Raw genomic sequence first — 20,319 nt, 5'->3', positions numbered from 1 at the left:
GGGTTATATTTGAAACAGAGGGAACAATATGTGTGGCACAGAGGTAGGAGCAGATTTAGCTGGGTGAAGGGTGCCAGGGTTCGGGGGGAGATGTTGAATTGGATAAGATGATGGGGCAGGTCCCCAGGACCTGGAACACCATGCTGAGGGACTGAGATTCTTTACGGGAGGAATCAGAGCCTCTGGGGGTTCTGAGGAGTGATGAACTGTGATGGAAGAGATGTTTAGGAAAGATTCATCTGTGATGGTTGAGAGCAGCTCAGGGTCGGGGTGGGACGGTGAAGGGCTGGCTAGGTAGCCTAGTGGAATTAGAAGGGGCTGCCCGGGATGATGAAGGACTACTTTTGTCAGCCTTTTCTTGAGTTACCCTCTCCTGATACTGCTTCCTCTTGAATTCTTTCCTCAGGAAGCACTGAGCGTTGCCAAAATGCAGGTGGAAATGGGAGCCCAGGTGTTGGATATTAACATGGATGATGGCATGCTGGATGGTCCAAGTGCAATGACCAGATTCTGCAACTTCATTGCTTCCGAGCCTGACATTGCCAAGGTTGTGCAGAACTTCGATTCATCAAGGGGAATTTACACGTGCTGCTCTGTCGCTCATTAACTTTGTCACTTTTCCCTTTGTCTGTCATCTCATACGCTGGTTTTCTGTTGTACTGTGTTGAAAGCTCAGTGGTTTCTGGTTGTTCATTTTCTCACATAATGGCAGCCTTTCAATATAAACCAGACTTCAAAGAAAAAGATGTGACCGTAGTGTGACTGTTTGCAAGGCTTCTGGAATTGGTCACAAGGATTATTGAATTTCCTCTGATGTCTGAATAGGCTAAGAACTAACTTCTCATGCCTCTGAAGGATATACTTAGCTGTTCCTACCAAATCATTAGTTCTGTTTCTACCACAGACTAGGGAACTCAGATATCAGATAGTCCTTCCTTATTGCAGGAAGAAGAGACCTTTTTAGGCATATCAGAGTAAGACAAAATTATAAAACAAGATTAAATTGAGGTATTAATGTTGGCTTTTACATTTGTTCTTTAAGATGAAAGGTAATTTTTGTGTCAAGCTTTTCAAAAATTTTAGATGGGTTCTAAAAAATTAAAAATGTTCATTTCTTTACAATTGAACTTGTGATGAGTGAGTTTTGACTTTTTTTTGTTTTTGTTATTCTTTTAAGGACACTTCCTAGTGCCTTTAGAGCTAGGGCTGTCATTTTTTTGTTAAGTTTCAGCAAGTGTTTAAGTGAGAAGTCCTGTGGTAAGCATTGAATTACATTAACCCATCCTTCATTTGTGTCTTAAAGCTCTGCACTTAGAAGCCTCAAGGCTTCTCTGGGAGTAAATATTTTGAGAATTTAAGGTGAAGAGAAGCTAAATGACCTGTTTAAAATCAGAATCAGAGGGGGCGAAATGACCCCAGTGAAATGACTTCTGTGCTCTCAATCTGATATTTAGCTGTGATCTTTTGAGTTACCAGTTTCTGGCCCACATATGAAGTCTCTTGTTAGACTGGAATTACTCCAAATATTTTGGTATTTAGGAACAAGAAAAAGATTAAAATCCTCTCTCTGTTATTTGTATATTGTTTCCCTAAAGGAGAAAGAGGGAATATATGAGAGTCCTTGGAAGGGGATTTGTGGTGACTTGCTGTCTTTCTGTGATCGTCTTGCCTTTCTGTGCTCAGGTGCCCTTGTGCATTGACTCTTCCAATTTTGCTGTGATTGAAGCCGGCTTAAAGTGCTGCCAGGGGAAGTGCATTGTTAATAGCATCAGCTTGAAGGAGGGAGAGGATGACTTCTTGGAGAAGGCCAGAAAGATTAAGAAGTTTGGAGCTGCCGTGGTGGTTATGGCTTTTGATGAAGAAGGACAGGTGAGTGATTTCTTTTGATCTGGCTTCACTGTGTTACACGGTGGCTTAAAGCAGTGGAAGAGAACTGAGTCCAAAACAGATGTGTATACTGTATGTACCATACATATGTATACACATGGGCATACCTTAGAGATACCATGGGTTCCATTCCAGGCCACTGCAATAAAGCAAATATCGTAGGAAAGCCAGTCACATGAACTTTTGGTTTCCTAGTGCATAGAAAAATTATGTTTACACTATACTATAGTCTATTAAGTGTGCAATAACATTGAAAGTGAAAGTGTTAGTCATTTAGTCGTGTCTGACTCTTTGCAACCCCATGGACTGTAACCCACGGGGCTCGTCTGTCCCTGGATTTCCCAGGCAAGAATACTGGAGTGGGTTGCCATTCCCTTCTCCAGGGGATCTTCCAAACTCGGAGATCGATTGTCTAGAAAAAAAGTACATACCTTAATTAAAAATACTTTATTGCTAAAAACTGCTATCATCTGAACCTCCAGGGAGTTATAGTAGTAGCATCAAAGATCACCATAACAAGTAGAATAATAAAAAATAAGTTTGAAACATTGTGAGAATTACCAAAATGTCACATAGACATGAAGTGAGCAAATGCTGTTGTAAAAGTGGTATCAATAGATTTGCTTAATGCTTGGTTGCCACATAACTTCAGTTTGTAAAGCAATGCAGTATCTATGAAGAACAGTAAAACAAGGTCTGCCTCTATATATACGTATACATGTTTGTGTGTATATATATATGTGTGTGTGTGTATGTGTGTACACCTGTTTACATCTATCTAAATATGAAAATTTGATTATATTTTAGTCTCTACATCAGTTGAAAAAGAAATTACTCAATAAATGCTATTGGACAACTGGCTATGATTTTAGAAGAAAATAAACTTGAGCCCAATTTCCCACCATATACCAAAATAAAATATACATCAATTAAAGGTCTAAATGTAAAAAAAAAAGTCCAAAGAATATATGGGAAAATATTTATCTAAATTTAGAAAGCCAGAAATAAAACTGATAGACCTATTTATATAAAAATGTAAAACTTCGTATGACAAAAGATATGGTTTTATTTGCAGCATGAGTTACAACAGTGGGTTAATACCCCTAATATGCAAAAAGTTTCTATAAATCAGAGAGTAAAATACCCCTATCAAGTCAGTGGAAGAATGAACAAAGAAAATGAGCAGCAATTTTTAGAAAAAGAAACACAAAATAGCCAATGAATATCCTAAGTCATGCATTCGTTTTTCCCTTGTAGAGTGATTTTCTTAGTTCGTAAAAGTGGAATGGCTAGGTCAAAGAGTGTGCTTATGTGACATTTTGATATACATTGTTAAATTTTCCTTCTGAAAAGTCATCTTCTGCTGCTAGTTAAGTGTGGTAAGGCCAGTTGACATAATTTTTATTTTTTTACCAAAGGTACGACTATGCAGATAGTTAAAGAGACGTATGTTTTTTTTATGAAAACATAAAGCATATATTGTTTTATGAAAAACAAAAGCCCTAAGCCTCCAGATCCCCAGACAACTGCTTACAATTTAGCTGATTCTTATATCATTTACCTCCTCATCTTCAAATTCCAGTTTTAGTTATTATTTATTGCTGTTCTAGTGGTTAAGAACTTGACTTTTTCATCATCCTCTACCCCCACTCCATGTATCTTTCCTTTTATCCCCCCATCTTTCCAATATAGTTAATTTCAGTTGTAACTATTTTTGGCACTTATATTAAGTAGTGTAAAAGTACTTAGAGCTGCCAGAACTTACACAGGACTGGGAAATAGACTCTTGGAGGGCACAGCAGAAGCTTGTGCACCAGGACCCAGGAGAAAGGAACAGTGACCCCACAGGAGACTGTCCCGGACTTGCCTGTAGGTGTCTGGGGTGGGTCCAGGAGTCTCCAGCGAAGGTGTGGGTCACTGGTGGCCTGCTGCAGGCTTGGGGACACAGACTATAGCAGTACATGCATGGGATCTTTTGAGGGAGGTCACTGTTCTTCATTACCTCCACCTCAGGTAAATAGCAGGTAAATTTGGCCCCAGGTAAATAGCAGGGAGGGAACACAGCTCCACCCATCAACAGAAAATTAAAGATTTACTGAGCATGGCACCGCCCATCAGAATAAGACCCAGTATCCCCCTCAGTCAATCTATCCCATCAGGAAGCTTTCATAAGCCTCTTATCCTTCTCCATCAGAAGGCAGACAGATTGAAAACCACAATCACAGAAAACTAACCAATCTAATCACATGGACCACAGCCTTGTCTAACTCAATGAAACCATGAGCCATGCTGTGTAGGGCCACCCAAGAAGGACGGGTCATGGTGGAGAGTTCTGACAAAATGTGCTCCACTGGAGAAGGGAATGGCAAACCACTTCAGTATTCCTGCCTTGAGAACCTCATGAACAGTATGAAAAGGCAAAAAGATATGACACTGAAAGATGAATTCCCCAGGTCAGTAAGTGCCCCATATACTACCAGAGATCAGTGGAGAAATAACTCCGAAAAGAATGAAGAGACGGAGCCAAGCAAAAACAGTGCCCAGTTGTGGATGTGGCTGGTGATGGTAGCAAGGTCCGATGCTATAAAGAGCAATAGTGCATAGGAACTTGGAATGTGAGGTCCATGAATCAAGGCAAATTGGAAGTGATCAAACAGGAGATGGCAAGAATGAACGTCGACATTTTAGGAATCAGTGAACTAAAATGGACTGGAATGGGTGAATTTAAGTCAGATGACCATTATGTCTACTACTGTGGGCAAGAATCCCTTAGAAGAAATGGAGTAGTCATCATAGTCAACAAGAGTCCGAAATGCAGTACTTGGATGCAGTCTCAAAAAAGACAGAATGATCTGTGTTGATTTCCAAGGCAAACCATTCAATATCACAGTAATCCAAGTCTGTGCCCCAACCAGTAATGCTGAAGAAGCTGAAATTGAATGGTTCTATGAAGACCTACAAGACCTTCTGGAATTAACACCCCAAAAAGATGTCCTTTTCATTATAGGGGACTGGAATGCAAAAGTAGGAAGTCAAGAAACACCTGGAGTAACAGGCAAATTTGGCCTTGGAATACAGAATGAAGCAGGGCAAAGGCTAATAGAGTTCTGCCAAGAAAATGCACAGGTCATAGCAAGCACCCTCTTCCAACAACACAAGAGAAGACTCTACAGATGGACGTCACCAGATGGTCAACACCGAAATCAGATTGGTTATATTCTTTGCAGCCAAAGATGGAGAAGCTTGATACAGTCAGCAAAAACAAGACTGGGAGCCGACTGTGGCTCAGATCATGAACTCCTTATTGCCAAATTCAGACTTAAATTGAAGAAAGTAGGGAAAACCACTAGACCATTCAAGTATGATCTAAATCAAAGCCCCTTACGATTATAAAGTGGAAGTGAGAAATAGATTTAAGGGACTAGATCTGATAGACAGAGTGCCTGATGAACTATGGACGGAGGTTTACGACATTGTACAGGAGACAGGGAGCAAGACCATCCCCAAGAAAAAGAAATGCAAAAAAGCAAAATGGCTGTCTGAGGAGGTCCACAAACAGCTGTGAAAAGAAAAGAAACAAAAAGCAAAGGACAAAAGGAAAGATATACCCATTTGAATCGAGAGTTCCAAGAATAGCAAGGAGTTATAAGAAAGCCTTCCTCAGTGATCACTGCAAAGAAATAGAGGGAAACAATAGAATGGGAAAGAGTAGAGATGTCCTCAAGAAAATTAGAGATACCAAGGGAACATTTCATGCACAGATGGGCTCAATAAAGGACAGAAATGGTATGGACCTAACAGAAGCAGAAGATATTAAGAAGAGGTGGCCAGAATACACAGAAGAACTGTACAAAAAAGATCTTCACGACCCAGATAATCATGGTGGTGTGATTACTCACCTAGAGCCAGACATCCTAGAATGTGAACTCAAGTGGGCCTTAGAAAGCATCACTATGAACAAAACTAGTGGAGGTGATGGAATTCCAGTTGAGCTATTGCAAATCCTAAAAGATGATGCTGTGAAAGTGCTGCACTCAACATGCCAGCAAATTTGGAAAACTCAGCAATGGCCACAGGACTGGCAAAAGTCAGTTTTCATTCCAATCCCTAATAAAGGCAGTGCCAAAGAATGCTCAAACTACCACACAATTGCACTCATCTTACACGCTAGTAAAGTAATGCTCAAAATTCTCCAAGCCAGGCTTCAGCAATATGTGAACCATGAACTTCCACATGTTCAAGCTGGTTTTAGAAAAGGCAAAGAAACCAGAGATCAAATGGCCAACATCCACTGGATCATGGAAAAAGCAAGAGAGTTCCAGAAAAACATATATTTCTGCTTTACTGACTATGCCAAAGCCTTTGTGTGGATCACAATAAACTGTGGAAAATTCTGAAAGAGATGGGAATACCAGACCACCTGACTTGCCTCTTGAGAAACCGGTATGCAGGTCAGGAAGCAACAGTTAGAACTGGACATGGAACAACAGACTGGTTCCAAATAGGAAAAGGAGTACGTCAAGGCTGTATATTGTCACCCTGCTTATTTAACTTATATGCAGAGTACATCATGAGAAATGCTGGGCTGGAAGAAGCACAAGCTGGAATCAAGATTACAGGGAGAAATATCAATAACCTCAGATATGCAGATGACACCACCCTTATGGCAGAAAGTGAAGAGGAACCAAAAAGCCTCTTGATGAAAGTGAAAGAGGAGAGTGAAAAAGTTGGCTTAAAGCTCAACATTCAGAAAACAAAGATCATTGCATTTGGTCCTATCACTTCGTGGCAAATAGATGGGGAAACAGTGGCAGACTTTATTTTTTTGGGCTCCAAAATCACTGCAGATGGTGACTGCAGCCATAAAATTAACAGACACTTGCTCCTCAGAAGAAAAGTTTGACCAACCTAGACAGCATATTGAAAAGCAGAGACATTACTTTGCCAACAAAGGTCCATCTAGTCAAGGCTGTGGTTTTTCCAGTAGTCATGTATGGATGTGAGAGTTGGACTATAAGGAAAGGTGAGCACAAAGAATTGATGCTTTTGAACTGTGGTGTTGGAGAAGACTCTTGAGAGTCCCTTGGACTGCCAGGAGATCCAACCAGTCCATTCTAAAGGAGATCAGTCCTGGGTGTTCATTGGAAAGACTGATGTTGAAGCTGAAACTCGAATACTTTGGCCACCTGATGCAAAGAGCTGACTCATTTGAAAAGACCCTGATGCTGGAAAAGATTGAAGGAGAGAGGAGAAAGGGACGACAGAGGATGAGATGGTTGGATGGCATCACCGACTCAATGAACATGGGTTTGAGTAAACTCCAGGAGTTGGTGATGGATAGGGAGGCCTGGCATGCTGCAGTCCATGGGGTCGCAAAGAGTTGGACATGATTGAGCAACTGAACTGAACTGAGTGCAAAAGTGGAGCCGTGTAGTTTACCATGATTCATTTTCCTTTCCTGAATCCTCTTTGTTTTCTGAGAAGTTAATACTTACCTTTGTGTTTATTTTGTTTTTATATATTTTCAAACTCTTCCCTAGTTGTGTAAATTTCCAGTATGCAGTGTATGCAGACACCTTAAGTAGACTGTCATTTTAATTTGTTGAATAATTCTCCCTCCAAGACTTCTGACATAATCAGGAGTGGTTGCTCAGGAGACTGATGGCATAGCTGTCGCTGTGATATGTCCCTCCCCATCATCCTGACAGTTCTTTTCACCTCTCTCATAGCTGTTTAGATTTCAGTTTCCTCATACTTGGTTTAATCTCTTATTTAGCGAAGTGCATCCTCTGGTGAAAGAAGACATGAAAGTAAACATTTTTGAAGCCTTATGTGTCTGAAAATGGCTTTATTCTACTTTTATACTTAATTGAAAATTATATGAGTACAAGCCTGAAATTATTTTCTCTATGTTTTTAACTCATTGATCCGTTGTCTTGTAGTTTCAGTTGGTACTGGTAAGAAGCTCAGTGCTTGTCTAACCCTTGATTCTTTTTATGAAGCCTGTTTATTGACCCTTTTTCTGGATGTTTCTTGGATCTGCTGTGTCCATGGTTTTCTGAAGTTTCGTGATCATGAGCCATTCATTGTGTTAAGCCCTCAGTAGGCACTGTCAGTCAGGACACTTACGGCCACAGTTGCAAGAAGTTTCCTTGAATGGTTTATCCTCTCGTGGCCTGTGTATTATTCAGAAACTGGATGTTTTGGAAAGATTGCCTAATTTTTTTACCTTTTCTCTCCAGTTTTTCAACTTTGACATTTGTGAGATTTTGACATCTACATTTATCTTCTCTTGAGTTTTATGTTTATGTTCTCTTGAATTTTATGTTCTTCCAGGAGCTCTTTTTTGTTACCTAAATGTTCTTTTTCAAATTTATATAGCAGCCTGTTTAAAGGAGGCAGATGTCTTCTCTAATTCCTTCAAATGTATCTTGAGCACCTAGTATGTGCCAGGCTGTGAGGAGTTAGCAAGGAACAAAACCTAGTCCCTTCCCGTGCACAATTTGTATTCTTAGGGGGCAAAAGGAATAAGGGAAAAAACAACATAAAAATACACGCACACACCCCTGGGTAGTGTTGAATACAATGAAGGGATATGGAGAGAATGAGGGTGACAGGCGTACCACGGTGGGAGATGCTCTTTTATGTAGGGTGGTTGGAGATGGCCTCATGGATAAGGTGACATCTTAGCAGAAAGCTGAAGGGAACCAAGGAATGAAACATGTAAAAATGTAGGGCAGAGGGAGCCTTGAGATAGACGCCTGCAGGTCATGTTTGAAAACCACAGGGTGGCTGGAAGAGCCAGATCAGAGGGGAGAAGAGGTGATGGGGGAGGACATGATGTTAGAAAGCCTTCAGGTCAAATCACGTAGGGTCTTGCAGACCTCTGCTAACACTTGGACTTTTCCCCTGAGTGATCTGAGAAGCCACTGAAGGGTTCTGAGCAGAGGAGTGAACCTGGTCTGAGTTGTATTTCAAAACCACTCTGGTTCTTTGTGGAGAAGAGTCTGTGGGGACCAAGCAGAACCATTGGAGGTTGTTGCTGTAGTTCAGGTGAGAGATGATTGTGACTGGGACCAAGGTGGGAGCAATAGAATATGTAAGGACTCATCGGTTTCTAGATATATTTTTGAAATAGAGCCAGTAGGATTTGCCTTCATGGAGGCTGTGAGCCATGAAAGGAGGAGGAGTCTGGGAAGTTTTTAGGTTTTTTGGCCTGGGAAGGTGAGATAGAAGGTCAGGGAACAGCCTGTTTGGATGGGGTTGACTAGAAGTGTGTGTTTGGACACATGTTTGTATGTTAAGTGTGTGCTTGTGTAGATGAGTCTGGTTTTCCTGGGCAGAGTCTGGCTTGAAGATAAGATTCCCTTCCTTGGGAATTATTTGTGCATTGATGAAAATTAAAGCAGTGAGACTGACTTCACCAAAGGAACCATAGTAGATAAGAGGTCCTAGGAACAAGTGACTCTTTCAGCCACAGTGCTTCATGGTCAGGAAGAGGAGAGGATGCTTTCGGAAGGACTTAGGAAGGACATGCTTCCTTGGTAAAAGAGGAACCAGAGGAGAGAGTTCACCTGGAAGCCAAGTGAAGAACAAGCTTTCTGAAGGGCATGGTGAGCTGAGGATAGATCAGGGAGGAAGAGACAAGCATTTACCCTTGGATTTGGAAACGGAATAGTTTATGATCTTGCAGAGAAGGGGATGGGGGCAGCAGATGTAAACCATTTGAGGGGAGTTTTGCCATAAAGGGGAACAGAAATAGAGTGGAAACCAGGGATGCATGTGAGAATAAAAATGAATGTGTGTGTGTGTCTGTGTGAAGGTACGTGATGTGACCACATGGTTTTGTAAGCTGGTGGGAATGACCTGGTAGACAGAAGGGGAGGAATTGATGTGCAAGAGAAAGGGGGCACTTGCTGGGTCCATGACCTCGTGGGCTGAGAGGACTGGCAGCCAGTCTGCACAGGGAGGGGGAGTTAGCATGCTCACAGTGCAGGAGAGAAGGCCGAGCTGAGAATGCTGGGGGAGTCTGTGCTTCTGTTTTCTCAGTGAAGCAGGAGGCAAGGTAAGCTCTGAGAATGAGAGTGGAGTGTTGTGTGCTTTGTGTATGTGGTGCTTTCCTGGGATTGTAAAGCAGAAATGTTCCCACAGGGAAGGATAGTCACTGCCTGTGCTTTTAAAAAAACATACATAGCCCTGGGTTCTGCCCCTTGAGTTTCTGACTCATTTGGCCTGGGGTAAGATCTGGCTTCAATAATTTTACAGGCTTGGAGGTGATTCTCATGAATACTCTGGCTGAAAACCAGCAGCAGAGTTTGTCTCATTTAGTCCTTATAGCAGCCACGTGGGGTAGCTGTCGTCCTGTTTTACAGTGAGCCAAGGTCAAATGGCTGGGACATAACGGAGCCACATTTGGATCCCTGGCCTGCCTGGTTTGAAAACTGATACATGCTTCCAAATCCTGTGTTATCTCCACTGCAGAGTACTTGATCTTGGCTAAGAACAAGCGTTCCCAATTTAGATTTGAATGTGTCCACAAATAAAGAGCAAATGTAGAAGAAATTTTTTGACTTGCCAGTTATGAGAAAAATACACATTAGGGCCATATTAAGGTAATGGTTTGTCCTTACTAAGTTAGCAAAAGTATACTTTAAAATCATCAAGATCTGTGCTGGTATAACAGTGGTAAAGAGAAAGTCTTGTTCATTGTAGAGTGTAGCATAAATTGGGATTGACTTTTTTTTTTAAGTTCTACCGAGTTTATTGCTACAAACACATCTCCCTCCACCCTCATGCCTGTGTGCTCAGTCATGTAACTTCATGGACTGCAGCCTGCCAGGCTCCTCTGTCAATGGACTTGTCAATTCCAGGCAAGAATACTGGAGTGGGTTGTCATTTCCTTCTCCAGGGATAGTCCTTTTGAATGACCCTGTAATACCTAAAGGCATAAAAATGTTCATACCCTTTGAGATAATGATCTCATTTCTGGGAAGTTATCCCAATAAAAGCATTAGCAGCATAAGAATACTGTATATGAAGAGATTTTTCACTAGCTTTTTATTGACGATATAATAACCTTAATGCCCAAATGGGTAGATACTGATAACTTATGTTACATCAGTCTGTTGAAATATTATTCAAAGTATTTAAGTATTAATTATGAATATTGTGGTGCAGCATAACAGTGCTTTCAAGATATAAATAAAACCATAAAACATTAGTTATATAGACACTGTATATATACAGCTACATAAAAACTCCATTTGGTAAAGTTTGGAGGAAAATGTTGTAAAGGAGAATAATTGTTAGAGTGAGATGGTGAAATTAAAGGTGCCTTTTTCAAAAATGCTTTTCCTAATTAAAAATATTTTTCTGTATGATTATAGACTTACATGCTCATTAAAGAATTGTATTAAAAATTATAAAGAGCAGAGCAAAAAAATTCATGTAGTTGAAAAGTTCAGGAAACAACAATGCAGATATTTTGGTGCAAAGGCATTTCTTCTGTCGATTGAGTTCACAACACTATTGAGTGTAACAATCAGTTAAGAACCAAGATTTGCTTTGCTTGACTGATAGCACACGTTATAAGTAGAAAGCTCTCTTAAATGGAAAACCACTGTTGCAACCAAATAAAGCAGAGGAATTCACACATACTGTTGTTCCAGTACATGATGGCTGTCTTTGCTTTATGCTTGTCATCTATACTATGATGACAACCTCAAGGTCAAAGCAAGGTCAAGGCCAGATATGACAGAACTGGCCTTAAGACTTCTAGATTAGAAGGCAAATAAGGAAGCATCTCTGTTTTTTGGTTGATGTTAGTAGTTTAAATCAACTTTAAAAAAAAAAAGTTTTATAACTTTATTTATTTGTTCTAGGCTGTGCTGGATCTTCGTTGCTATGCACCAGCTTCCTAGTTGTGACCAGTGGGGGGTACTCTCTAGTTGCAGTGTGAGGGCCTCTTATTGCTGAGCTTTACTTGTTGCAGAGTACAGGCTCTAGGGCCTCTGGGCTTCAGCAGTTGTAACACAAAGGCTCAGTTGCCCTGTAGCATGTGGGGTCTTCCTGGACCAGGGATCAAACCAGTGTCCCCTACGTGGATTCTTAACCACTGCCAGGGAATTTCTTATGTGATAATATATAAATTATAGTAAGAATCTTCTGTGGGGAAAAATAACTATCACTACTCACTTTCTAGATTGAATTCTCCTTTTCTGATTGAAATGATTATTTTTATATGACAATTTTTGATTATGTAAGGCTTCTTAGAAGTACAGTTAGCACATAATAGAATAGACTATATTATTTTTGCTTATACATGTGTATACTGATTATATGAAAAGATAATCAGTATTTTCATATAAAAGATTCATTATATTCAACACATTTTCCTATGTTAAAATGATTTTAAAATAATTTTATAATTTATAGAGAAATAAAACTCTATCAGGATATTGATTAAAATTAACTAATCCTAACCACCCTTATGGCAGAAAGTGAAGAGGAACTAAAAAGCCTCTCGATGAAAGTGAAAGAGGAGAGTGAAAAAGTTGGCTTAAAGCTCAACATTCAGAAAACTAAGATCATGGCATCTGGTCCCATCACTTCATGGCAAATAGATGGGGAAACAGTGGAAACAGTGTCAGACTTTATTTTGGGGGGCTCCAAAATCACTGCAGATGGTGACTGCAGCCATGAAATTAAGATGCTTACTCCTTGGAAGGAAAGTTATGACCAACCTAGACAGCATATTCAAAAGCAGAGACATTATTTTGCCAACAAAGGTCTGTCTAGTCAAGGCTATGGTTTTTCCAGTGCTCATGTATGGATGTGAGAGTTGGACTGTGAAGAAAGCTGAGCGCAGAAGAATTGATGCTTTTGAACTGTGGTGTTGGAGAAGACTCTTGAGAGTCCCATGGACTGTGGGGAGATCCAACCAGTCCATTCTGAAGGAGATCAGTCCTGGTTGTTCTTTGGAAGGACTGATGCTAAAGCTGAAACTCCAGTACTTTGGCCACCTCATGTGACGAGTTGACTCATTGGAAAAGACTGATGCTGGGAGGGATTGGGGGCAGGAGGAGAAGGGGATGACAGAGGATGAGATGGCTGGATGGCATCACTGACTTGATGGACGTGGGTTTGGGTGAACTCCAGGAGTTGGTGATGGACAGGGAGGCCTGGTGTGCTGCAGTTCATGGGGTCACAAAGAGTCGGACACAACTGAGCGGCTGAACTGAACTGAACTGAATCTTGAAAACTGGAGAAGGGCATGGCAGCCCACTCCAGTATTTGTGCCTGGAGAATTCCGTAGACAGGGGAACCTAGCAGGCTACAGTCCTTGGGGAAGCAGAGTCAGACATGACTGAAGTGACTTAGCACCGAATCTAGAAAATAATGAGGAATCTGTATCTGGGAGTCATTCAGGAACATGATATGTCTTTCCAGTTACTATTCAATCAAGTTTTATAGTTTTTCTTTAATAGGAAATCTCAAGAGCATTCCTATGTATTTGTGTTGTTTCCTTGTTGTGATTTTTGTTTATTTTTCCTTTCATAAATATTTTTCCTTTGGTATAATTTTTAGATTTTTATTTCATCAGCTTTTTAATTAAATTCAGATAAGTTGATACTGGTTTTGAGTTGAATATTCCAGTAGCGTGTGTACCCGTAGTTTTATTTTCCAGTAGGATGTGTACCAGTAGTTCTAGGAAACCAAAATCACCTTTACTTTTACTTTGCTGAAGGTAGTTGACCCCAGCCAAGGAGTTGATTCTCAATTTTTCTTCTCTGACACTCTTTGAGCTTTGTTAAAATCTGATGTATATTTTCACATTTCAAGAGACTCCTTTTTAGTGGCTATAGAGAGGTCACCCCTCTCTGGCGAAGATGACATGGTTGAGTATTTCTCTCCTTTAGCCTTTCTTTATAAGATGGATTGTATTTTAAATTCTTTGTAGGAAGGAGACTTGTCCAGTGCGCCTTCAGAGGTGAGAGTTTGTTGTAGGAATATGAGGAGCATAAGCCTCCGACCCACGTTTGGTCTTACCTCCATGCCTGGGGTGTTCATCCTGTCCACCAGAAATAATAGCATGACATTCAGTTGGCATACCTCCAATGCTGAGGGTCCCAGTTTCCCGGAATGCATTTGTTGTGAGAGAGATTTGAGTGGATTCATTTGCTCCTGTTGAGACATAGTGTTGCTTCATCCAGCCTGTAGTATTTGGCTTTGTGGAGTAGGATTTTCTAGCTAACAGCCTCTCTCTATTGTTTCTAGAGAAAAGCCTTGAAGAGACATTGGCTCATGATAAAGACCATTCAGATGAGTCTGCTTTCTGATCTCCTCACCTGCTATGTCACTGGTGGTTCTTCTAAACCAGTAGTTCCCAAATGGGGTGATTTGGCCACCCCAGGAGACACTTGGCAATGTCTAGACAGATTTTTGTTTGTTGTCATGACTGGGTTGTTGGGAGGGGATGTCCTTCTGACATCTAGTGGGAGAGGGCAAGGATACTGCTAAAAACCCTACAAAGCACAGAATTATCTGGTCCAAATTGCCAATAGCATCTTTTTGAATTGTGGTTTACTCTGGATATATGCCCAAGAGTGGGATTGTGAATCATGTTGTAGCTCTATTTTTAATTTTTTGAGGAACCTCCATACCATTTTCCACAGTGACTGCACCGGTTTATGTTCCCCTTTCTATTGCAGCATTTGTTATTGTAGACTTTTTGGTGATGACTATTCTGACTGATGTCAGTCAGTGGCTGACTTTATTTTTGGGGGCTCCAAAATCACTGCAAATGGTGACTGCAGCCATGAAATTAAAAAACGTTTACTCTTTGTAAGGAAAGTTATGACCAACCTAGACAGCATATTCAAAAGCAGAGACATTACTTTGCCAACAAAGGCCCGTCTAGTCAAGGCTATGATTTTTGAATAGTCATGTATGGATGTGAGAGTTGGACTATAAAGAAAGTTGAGTGCCAAAGAATTGATGCTTTGAACTGTGGTGTTGGAGAAGACTCTTGAGAGTCCCTTGGACTGCAAGGAGATCCAACCAGTCCATCCTAAAGGAGATCAGTCCTGGGTGTTCTTTGGAAGGACTGATGCTGAAGCTGAAACTCCAATACTTTGGCCACCTGATGTGAAGAGCTGACTCATTTGAAAAGACCCTGATGCTGGGAAGTATTGAGGGCAGGAGGAGAAGGGGACAATAGAGGATGAGATGGTTGGATGGCATCACCGACTCAATGGACATGGGTCTGGGTGGACTCTGGGAGTTGGTGATGGACAGGGAGGCCTGGCATGCTGTGGTTCATGGGTTCGCAAAAAGTCGGACATGACTGAGTGACTGAACTGATTCTTACTGATGTGAGGTAATACCTCATCATAGGTATTTTGATTTGCAAATTTTGATTTCCGTTTCTCTTTGGCCATCTGTATGTCTTCTTTAGATCTTTTGTCCATTTTTGATTGTGAGTTACCCAGTTCTTAATCCGGGGCGACTTCTTTTCTGAAACTCATTTTTCTCTCTGATGTTATCTGGCTGATGGAGAAAGGACAAATAAGGTTTTCGTATTTAATCCTCTTCTATCTGCCAAGTGCTGGCTCTGGGCACTGAGAATATATAAAGGCCAGTAGAGGACCCAGCTCCTTTCAAGATTCAGTGTCTTTCAGAGGTTTTGGTGAAAGTGGAAGAAAGACTTGATGAAGCAGGGAAAATCTAGGACAGTAGGATTCCAGAAAGATCTGAAAAGCAGGGAGAGAGTTCATTTTTAGGGCTTGGAGCACTACCTGGGAAGCCCTGTTAAAAGGAAGGCAAAACTAGATAGGTTATTGCCGGGGTTCAGCCCCGGCTGATCCAGGGTATTCGAAGGAGAGACGGCTTAGGCGACCTATTCAAATGTTAATTAGAGATATAAAGAGTAGTAGAATGAGGATAGCTCAGTAGGAAAATTCAGTGGAGAAAAGAGGCTGAGTAGCTTGGTTTACGCGGAAAATCAATATAACCCGTGACACCAGGTTAGCTCTGACCATGGAGGCCGCAGGCGCCCTCTCGAATAGCGGAAGGTGCCCCACCTTAGACACCTTCTCGAGTGGGTCTTAGAAGCCCAGGCAAATAAATGGTCGCAGAGGATATCCGCGCTCCAGATGGAGACTCAGCTGGAAGTTAAGGAGTAAAATGACATGGGGAGACCAAGCGTTGGTGAGCAAGGCCCTTAGCTTTATTTTTAACAGGGGCTTATATACCCTAAGTTACACATAGAGGATAATAGGTGATGCAAAGTCAGCAGTCTCTGATCCTTATCAAAAACCAGGGTTTCATTCCTGCAAATTTATCGTATACAAATGGTTTAGGTGATTTACATCATCTTCTGGCCAGAAGGCCTATTAACATTTTATGACTCTTGACAAGGACTTATCAATAAAGACTTATTTTCTCTAAGAGTAATTATTTTAAGATTTGGCACCATCTTCCAAAGATAAAATTGCATTTCTATAGGGTGGATGTGTAATGGGTTTACAACAAAGGAAAGCATTTATTACCTTAAGGGTCTAAAGTTCTAACACCAAGGCCACTACTTATTTTTTCTACATACCAACTATTAATTAATACACATTCAAGGATACAATACAGGGGATGTGAAAACTTGGCAACAAGCATTGGCTCATCAATGAAATCCTTTACTGTTTATTCTGACAGTTTCTAACTCTCTGAGAGGCTCTAAGCTTCCTATGCCTCTCGAGACTGGGAGACTGTAAATAATCGTATGCATAGCTGTAGGAGTCCGGGTAAACTTGTCAGGTGAGTTAGAGAGCCATCTGAGGGGTTTGGATTTAAACACTCCTAGTTGCCCAGGAACTTTATTAATTGGAGCTGTAAGTTAACTCTTTGTCAGTGAGAGCGAGATGGTGGTGGGGGACAGCCCCCAGTAAAGTCAGAGGTGAGAGCACAAAGCAACAAAGTAGGCAGACTCTGGTTTTTGGGGGGAAGATGCTCGAGAATATCCGGGGGGACTCCTGAGGCTTGATCCCGCCTTTGCGTATGCCGAGCCTCCTTCCTCATGACCTTTGTCACGAGTGGAATGTCTCTCGCCGGCTCCTGGCAGGTTATAGGTCTTATCTAGATAGGTTGTAGGTCTTACCTAATATTTGGGGGTATTTGTTTTAAATACATGTCTAGATAGTAGGTCAGTCTTCTTTTGTTCTTCCTGGGAGCTGTCTGTTTCTACTGTATCTGCTTCCTAGCTTTCCCTTTGAAGGTACTAAAGCAGACCCATCCTCTGCTCTTTCCAGGGATTGATATGTGTACTAAGAATTTCCTTCTCTGGAGAAGGAAATGGCAACCCACTTCAGTAGTCTTCCCTGGGAAATCCCAGGGACAGAGGAGCCTGGTGGGCTACAGTCCCTGGGGTCACAAAAAAGCTGGACACAACTGAGCACACACACACAGGGCCAACAGCATTGCATTTTGTCAGTGTCATGTCACTGGGCAGTCAGGTTGGCTCTGCTGCTGCCTGGTCACCAGCCTGTCTCTGGCTGGCCTGATTCATCGGCTGTGAAGTTCTCAATAGTATTTGAAAACAGTGCCTTAGAAAAAGCAACTTATGAACCTTCTCCCTGCAATTTTGTCTACACCAATCCCTTGCGTGGCAGATTGCCTCTTCATAGTTGGCTCCAAGGTCAAATCTAAGCAATCAGAAATTCTCAGCTAATGGAGAAACTTCCCTTTATTCAACTTCCCTTTTTTCTGGGCAGCCTCCATTGTTACCCCTCCCCTAACACACACACCCTGCTCCCAAATCCCACTTGTGGAGATTTATTCTTTCTCCATTGTGCTTCCCCAGGGCCCCTCCTGGCTGTCCTTCCGTCCGTGGCACTGAGCACCTGTGCCCACTCCACCTCCTTCTCCCACCCTTGGCCATGGACTCCAAGCCAAACTCATTTTCACATCCCCCAACCCAGGAGCAACTATGCTGTTCCTGGCCAAGTTATGACCATCAGATGAACTTGAGAAACAAAACGCTGATGGGAAAATGCAGTCCTCTTTTCCTCACCAGGTTGCCTCTCAATGTTGACTTCAAGTCTGAAATCCTGTCCATTTCCCCGTTAATCCCAAGTTCCTAGCATCCACATTCTGCCTCAAGTGTGAGTTCTGTCAGGGGCACAGCCTCCATTCTTTCAGGTGAGGAGTGAACCGGGAGACGTTCCAAGGTGACCTCACATCTCCCAGCTCAGTGCTGTCCCCTGAGCTTCATCCCCTGCCTCCATTTCTGCCCTCAGGCTGCTGCTTCTCCCTGGGCTCTGGGTGTCCTTACCCTTGCCTTCAGCTCATGTTCACACGTTAACTACAGTAAAGAAGCCACTCCAAGGATTTCTGAACAAAGTCTATGTCCTCAGTGATTTTATAAAGCCCAGATGTCTCTTGTCATGTTGTTTTTCCCTTCGAAAGTTCCCTTTCTCAGCCTTTTTCTTTCTGACTTGTCAGTGCCTGTCTGATGGTGGCATGTGCGTCTCTTCCACCACTTCCATTTTGAACTCTGGCAGCAGAATGGCCCCTGCTGTATTCCCTGTCCCATGTTAAGCTGGTTCAGTCATTTGAAACCTTTAAGCTGCCTCTTAAGTTGGTCCATTCCTTCTCTGCTTCTTGTTAGCTTGCATTTTCACAGTATCTGGGTGTCTTTGATCCTTTTTTTTGCCTTCTCATAGTATCAGCCTTGATAAATAAATAAAAAATTATTTTACATTCATCTTATTTCTCCCTAAGTGTCTGATAATCATGCTGTGGCTGAGCAGTGGATTTATTAACGAAGCCTGTACCTACTGATGGCTATCTAGCTTTCCTACAGCTTAAGTAGATACACCTAGTAGATAAACCTAGTAAATTGTAAAATTAGAGAGAAGATATTTATTCCTCCCTCTTGGCCCTTGCTGCTGCTGCTGCTAAGTCGCTTCAGTCGTGTCCGACTCTGTGTGACCCATAGACGGAAGCCCACCAGGCTCCCCCATCCCTGGGATTCTCCAGGCAAGAAGACTGGAGTGGGTTGCCATTTCCTTCTCCAATGAGTGAAAGTGAAAAGTGAAAGTGAAGTCGCTCAGTCGTGTCCGACTCTTAGCGACCCCATGGACTGCAGCTACCAGGCTCCGCCGTCCATGGGATTTTCTAGGCAAGAGTACTGGAGTGGGGTGCCATTGCCTTCTCCACCTTGGCCCTTAGGTTTGCAGTATTGTCGCTGGGGTTTCTTCTAACTCAGCCTAAGAAGGTGCATCTCACTCATCAGTGGTTCTCACCTGGGCTGTACATTAGGATCACTAAGAGGCTCTTTAAATACTGTTACTTAGGTCTCATTTCAGGGTTCTGATTTAACTGGTCTTGAGTGAGGTTCAGGAACAGGTATTAGTATTAGAAAACAGAAATCCCTTCGGGTTACTCAAATGTGCCAGCAGAGTTGAGAGCCTTCTGGATCTGTAAAATCCTCAAGCCTTGAGGCTTATTAGCATGTTTGTGTCACCACCCTGGCTGAAGAACAGGACAGAGGGAATCTTGGAGAATCTAGCTTGATATGCTTATGGCAAAGGCCTGTCCTTTGAAACTGTGCATTCTGAGATTTGCTTGTTTATTCAACAGATGGTAGTTGCTTTCTTTTAGTGTGGCAAGTAGTGTACTAGGTGTTGGGAGAACAATTTGAAAAGACCTCATTCTTATGGAGCTGATGGTTGCTTAGGTTCTGACCTAGTGATAGATTCATGACTCAGATGAAAGAAATGACCAGGACCTACCAACCCAACTTCCCTTGTGGCTCAGCTGGTAAAGAATTCACCTGCAATGCAGGAAACCTGGGTTCAATCTCTGAGTTGGGAAGATCCCCTGGAGAAGGGAAAGGCTACCCACTCCAGTATTCTGGCCTGGAGAATTCCATGGACTGTATAGTCCGTGGAGTCACAAAGATTTGGACACGACTGAGCGACTTTCACTTCACTTCACCAACCCAACTAGGTTACTATGAAATAGTAACAGCACTGGTAGCCCCAAACCCCTGTTCCTATTCAGTTAATGAGCTTAGCTGGGCCATTAACCTAGAACCTAGACCTCTGTTTGGCCCTCTGGTGAACGGATAATTGAAGTTGAAGATGAAAAGGCAGCCCTAGGTGACCTGCTCTTGACCACTTTCTTCTGGGCTCACATGTTGATTTTAACCTTAACTTTATCACTAATTGAAGGGAGAAGTAAGAAGTTGTTGAAGACATTCAGTTAAGAAAGATGAGAGTCTCCCACCTTCCCTAAAGCCTGGAGCAGTGGGGCTACAGAGCCCCCTCCTTGTGGTCTGTTCCCTAGAACCTGTGATCTGCTAAGTCACATCCCCAGCAGGAGGTGAATTCTAACCTGAGCAGCCACAGGAACAGGGAGAGATTAGAGACCAACGAGACC

At 42.1% G+C, this 20,319-nt stretch overlaps 1 protein-coding gene across 9 annotated transcripts in view; it reads left to right on the top strand.

Moving 5' to 3' along the window:
- Positions 1-20,319, top strand: part of MTR (5-methyltetrahydrofolate-homocysteine methyltransferase) — a 132,546-nt gene that overhangs the window by 46,813 nt on the left and 65,414 nt on the right. For all 9 annotated transcript variants that reach the window (XM_086382787.1, XM_086382788.1, XM_086382792.1 and 6 more), the window contains 2 exons: positions 407-547; positions 1,684-1,869. In XM_086382787.1, coding sequence (XP_086238913.1) covers positions 407-547; positions 1,684-1,869 — 327 coding nt within the window. The remainder of the gene's footprint in view (positions 1-406; positions 548-1,683; positions 1,870-20,319) is intronic.

This window comes from Bos grunniens, chromosome 28 (genome assembly GCF_055505025.1).
Source record: "Bos grunniens cultivar Pamir isolate PY7600 chromosome 28, Bosgru_T2T1.0, whole genome shotgun sequence".
In the NCBI taxonomy this organism is placed as follows: Eukaryota; Metazoa; Chordata; class Mammalia; order Artiodactyla; family Bovidae; genus Bos; species Bos grunniens.
The sequence above is the reverse complement of the archived record's forward strand: the minus strand, read 5'-3'. Positions and strand labels throughout refer to the sequence as shown.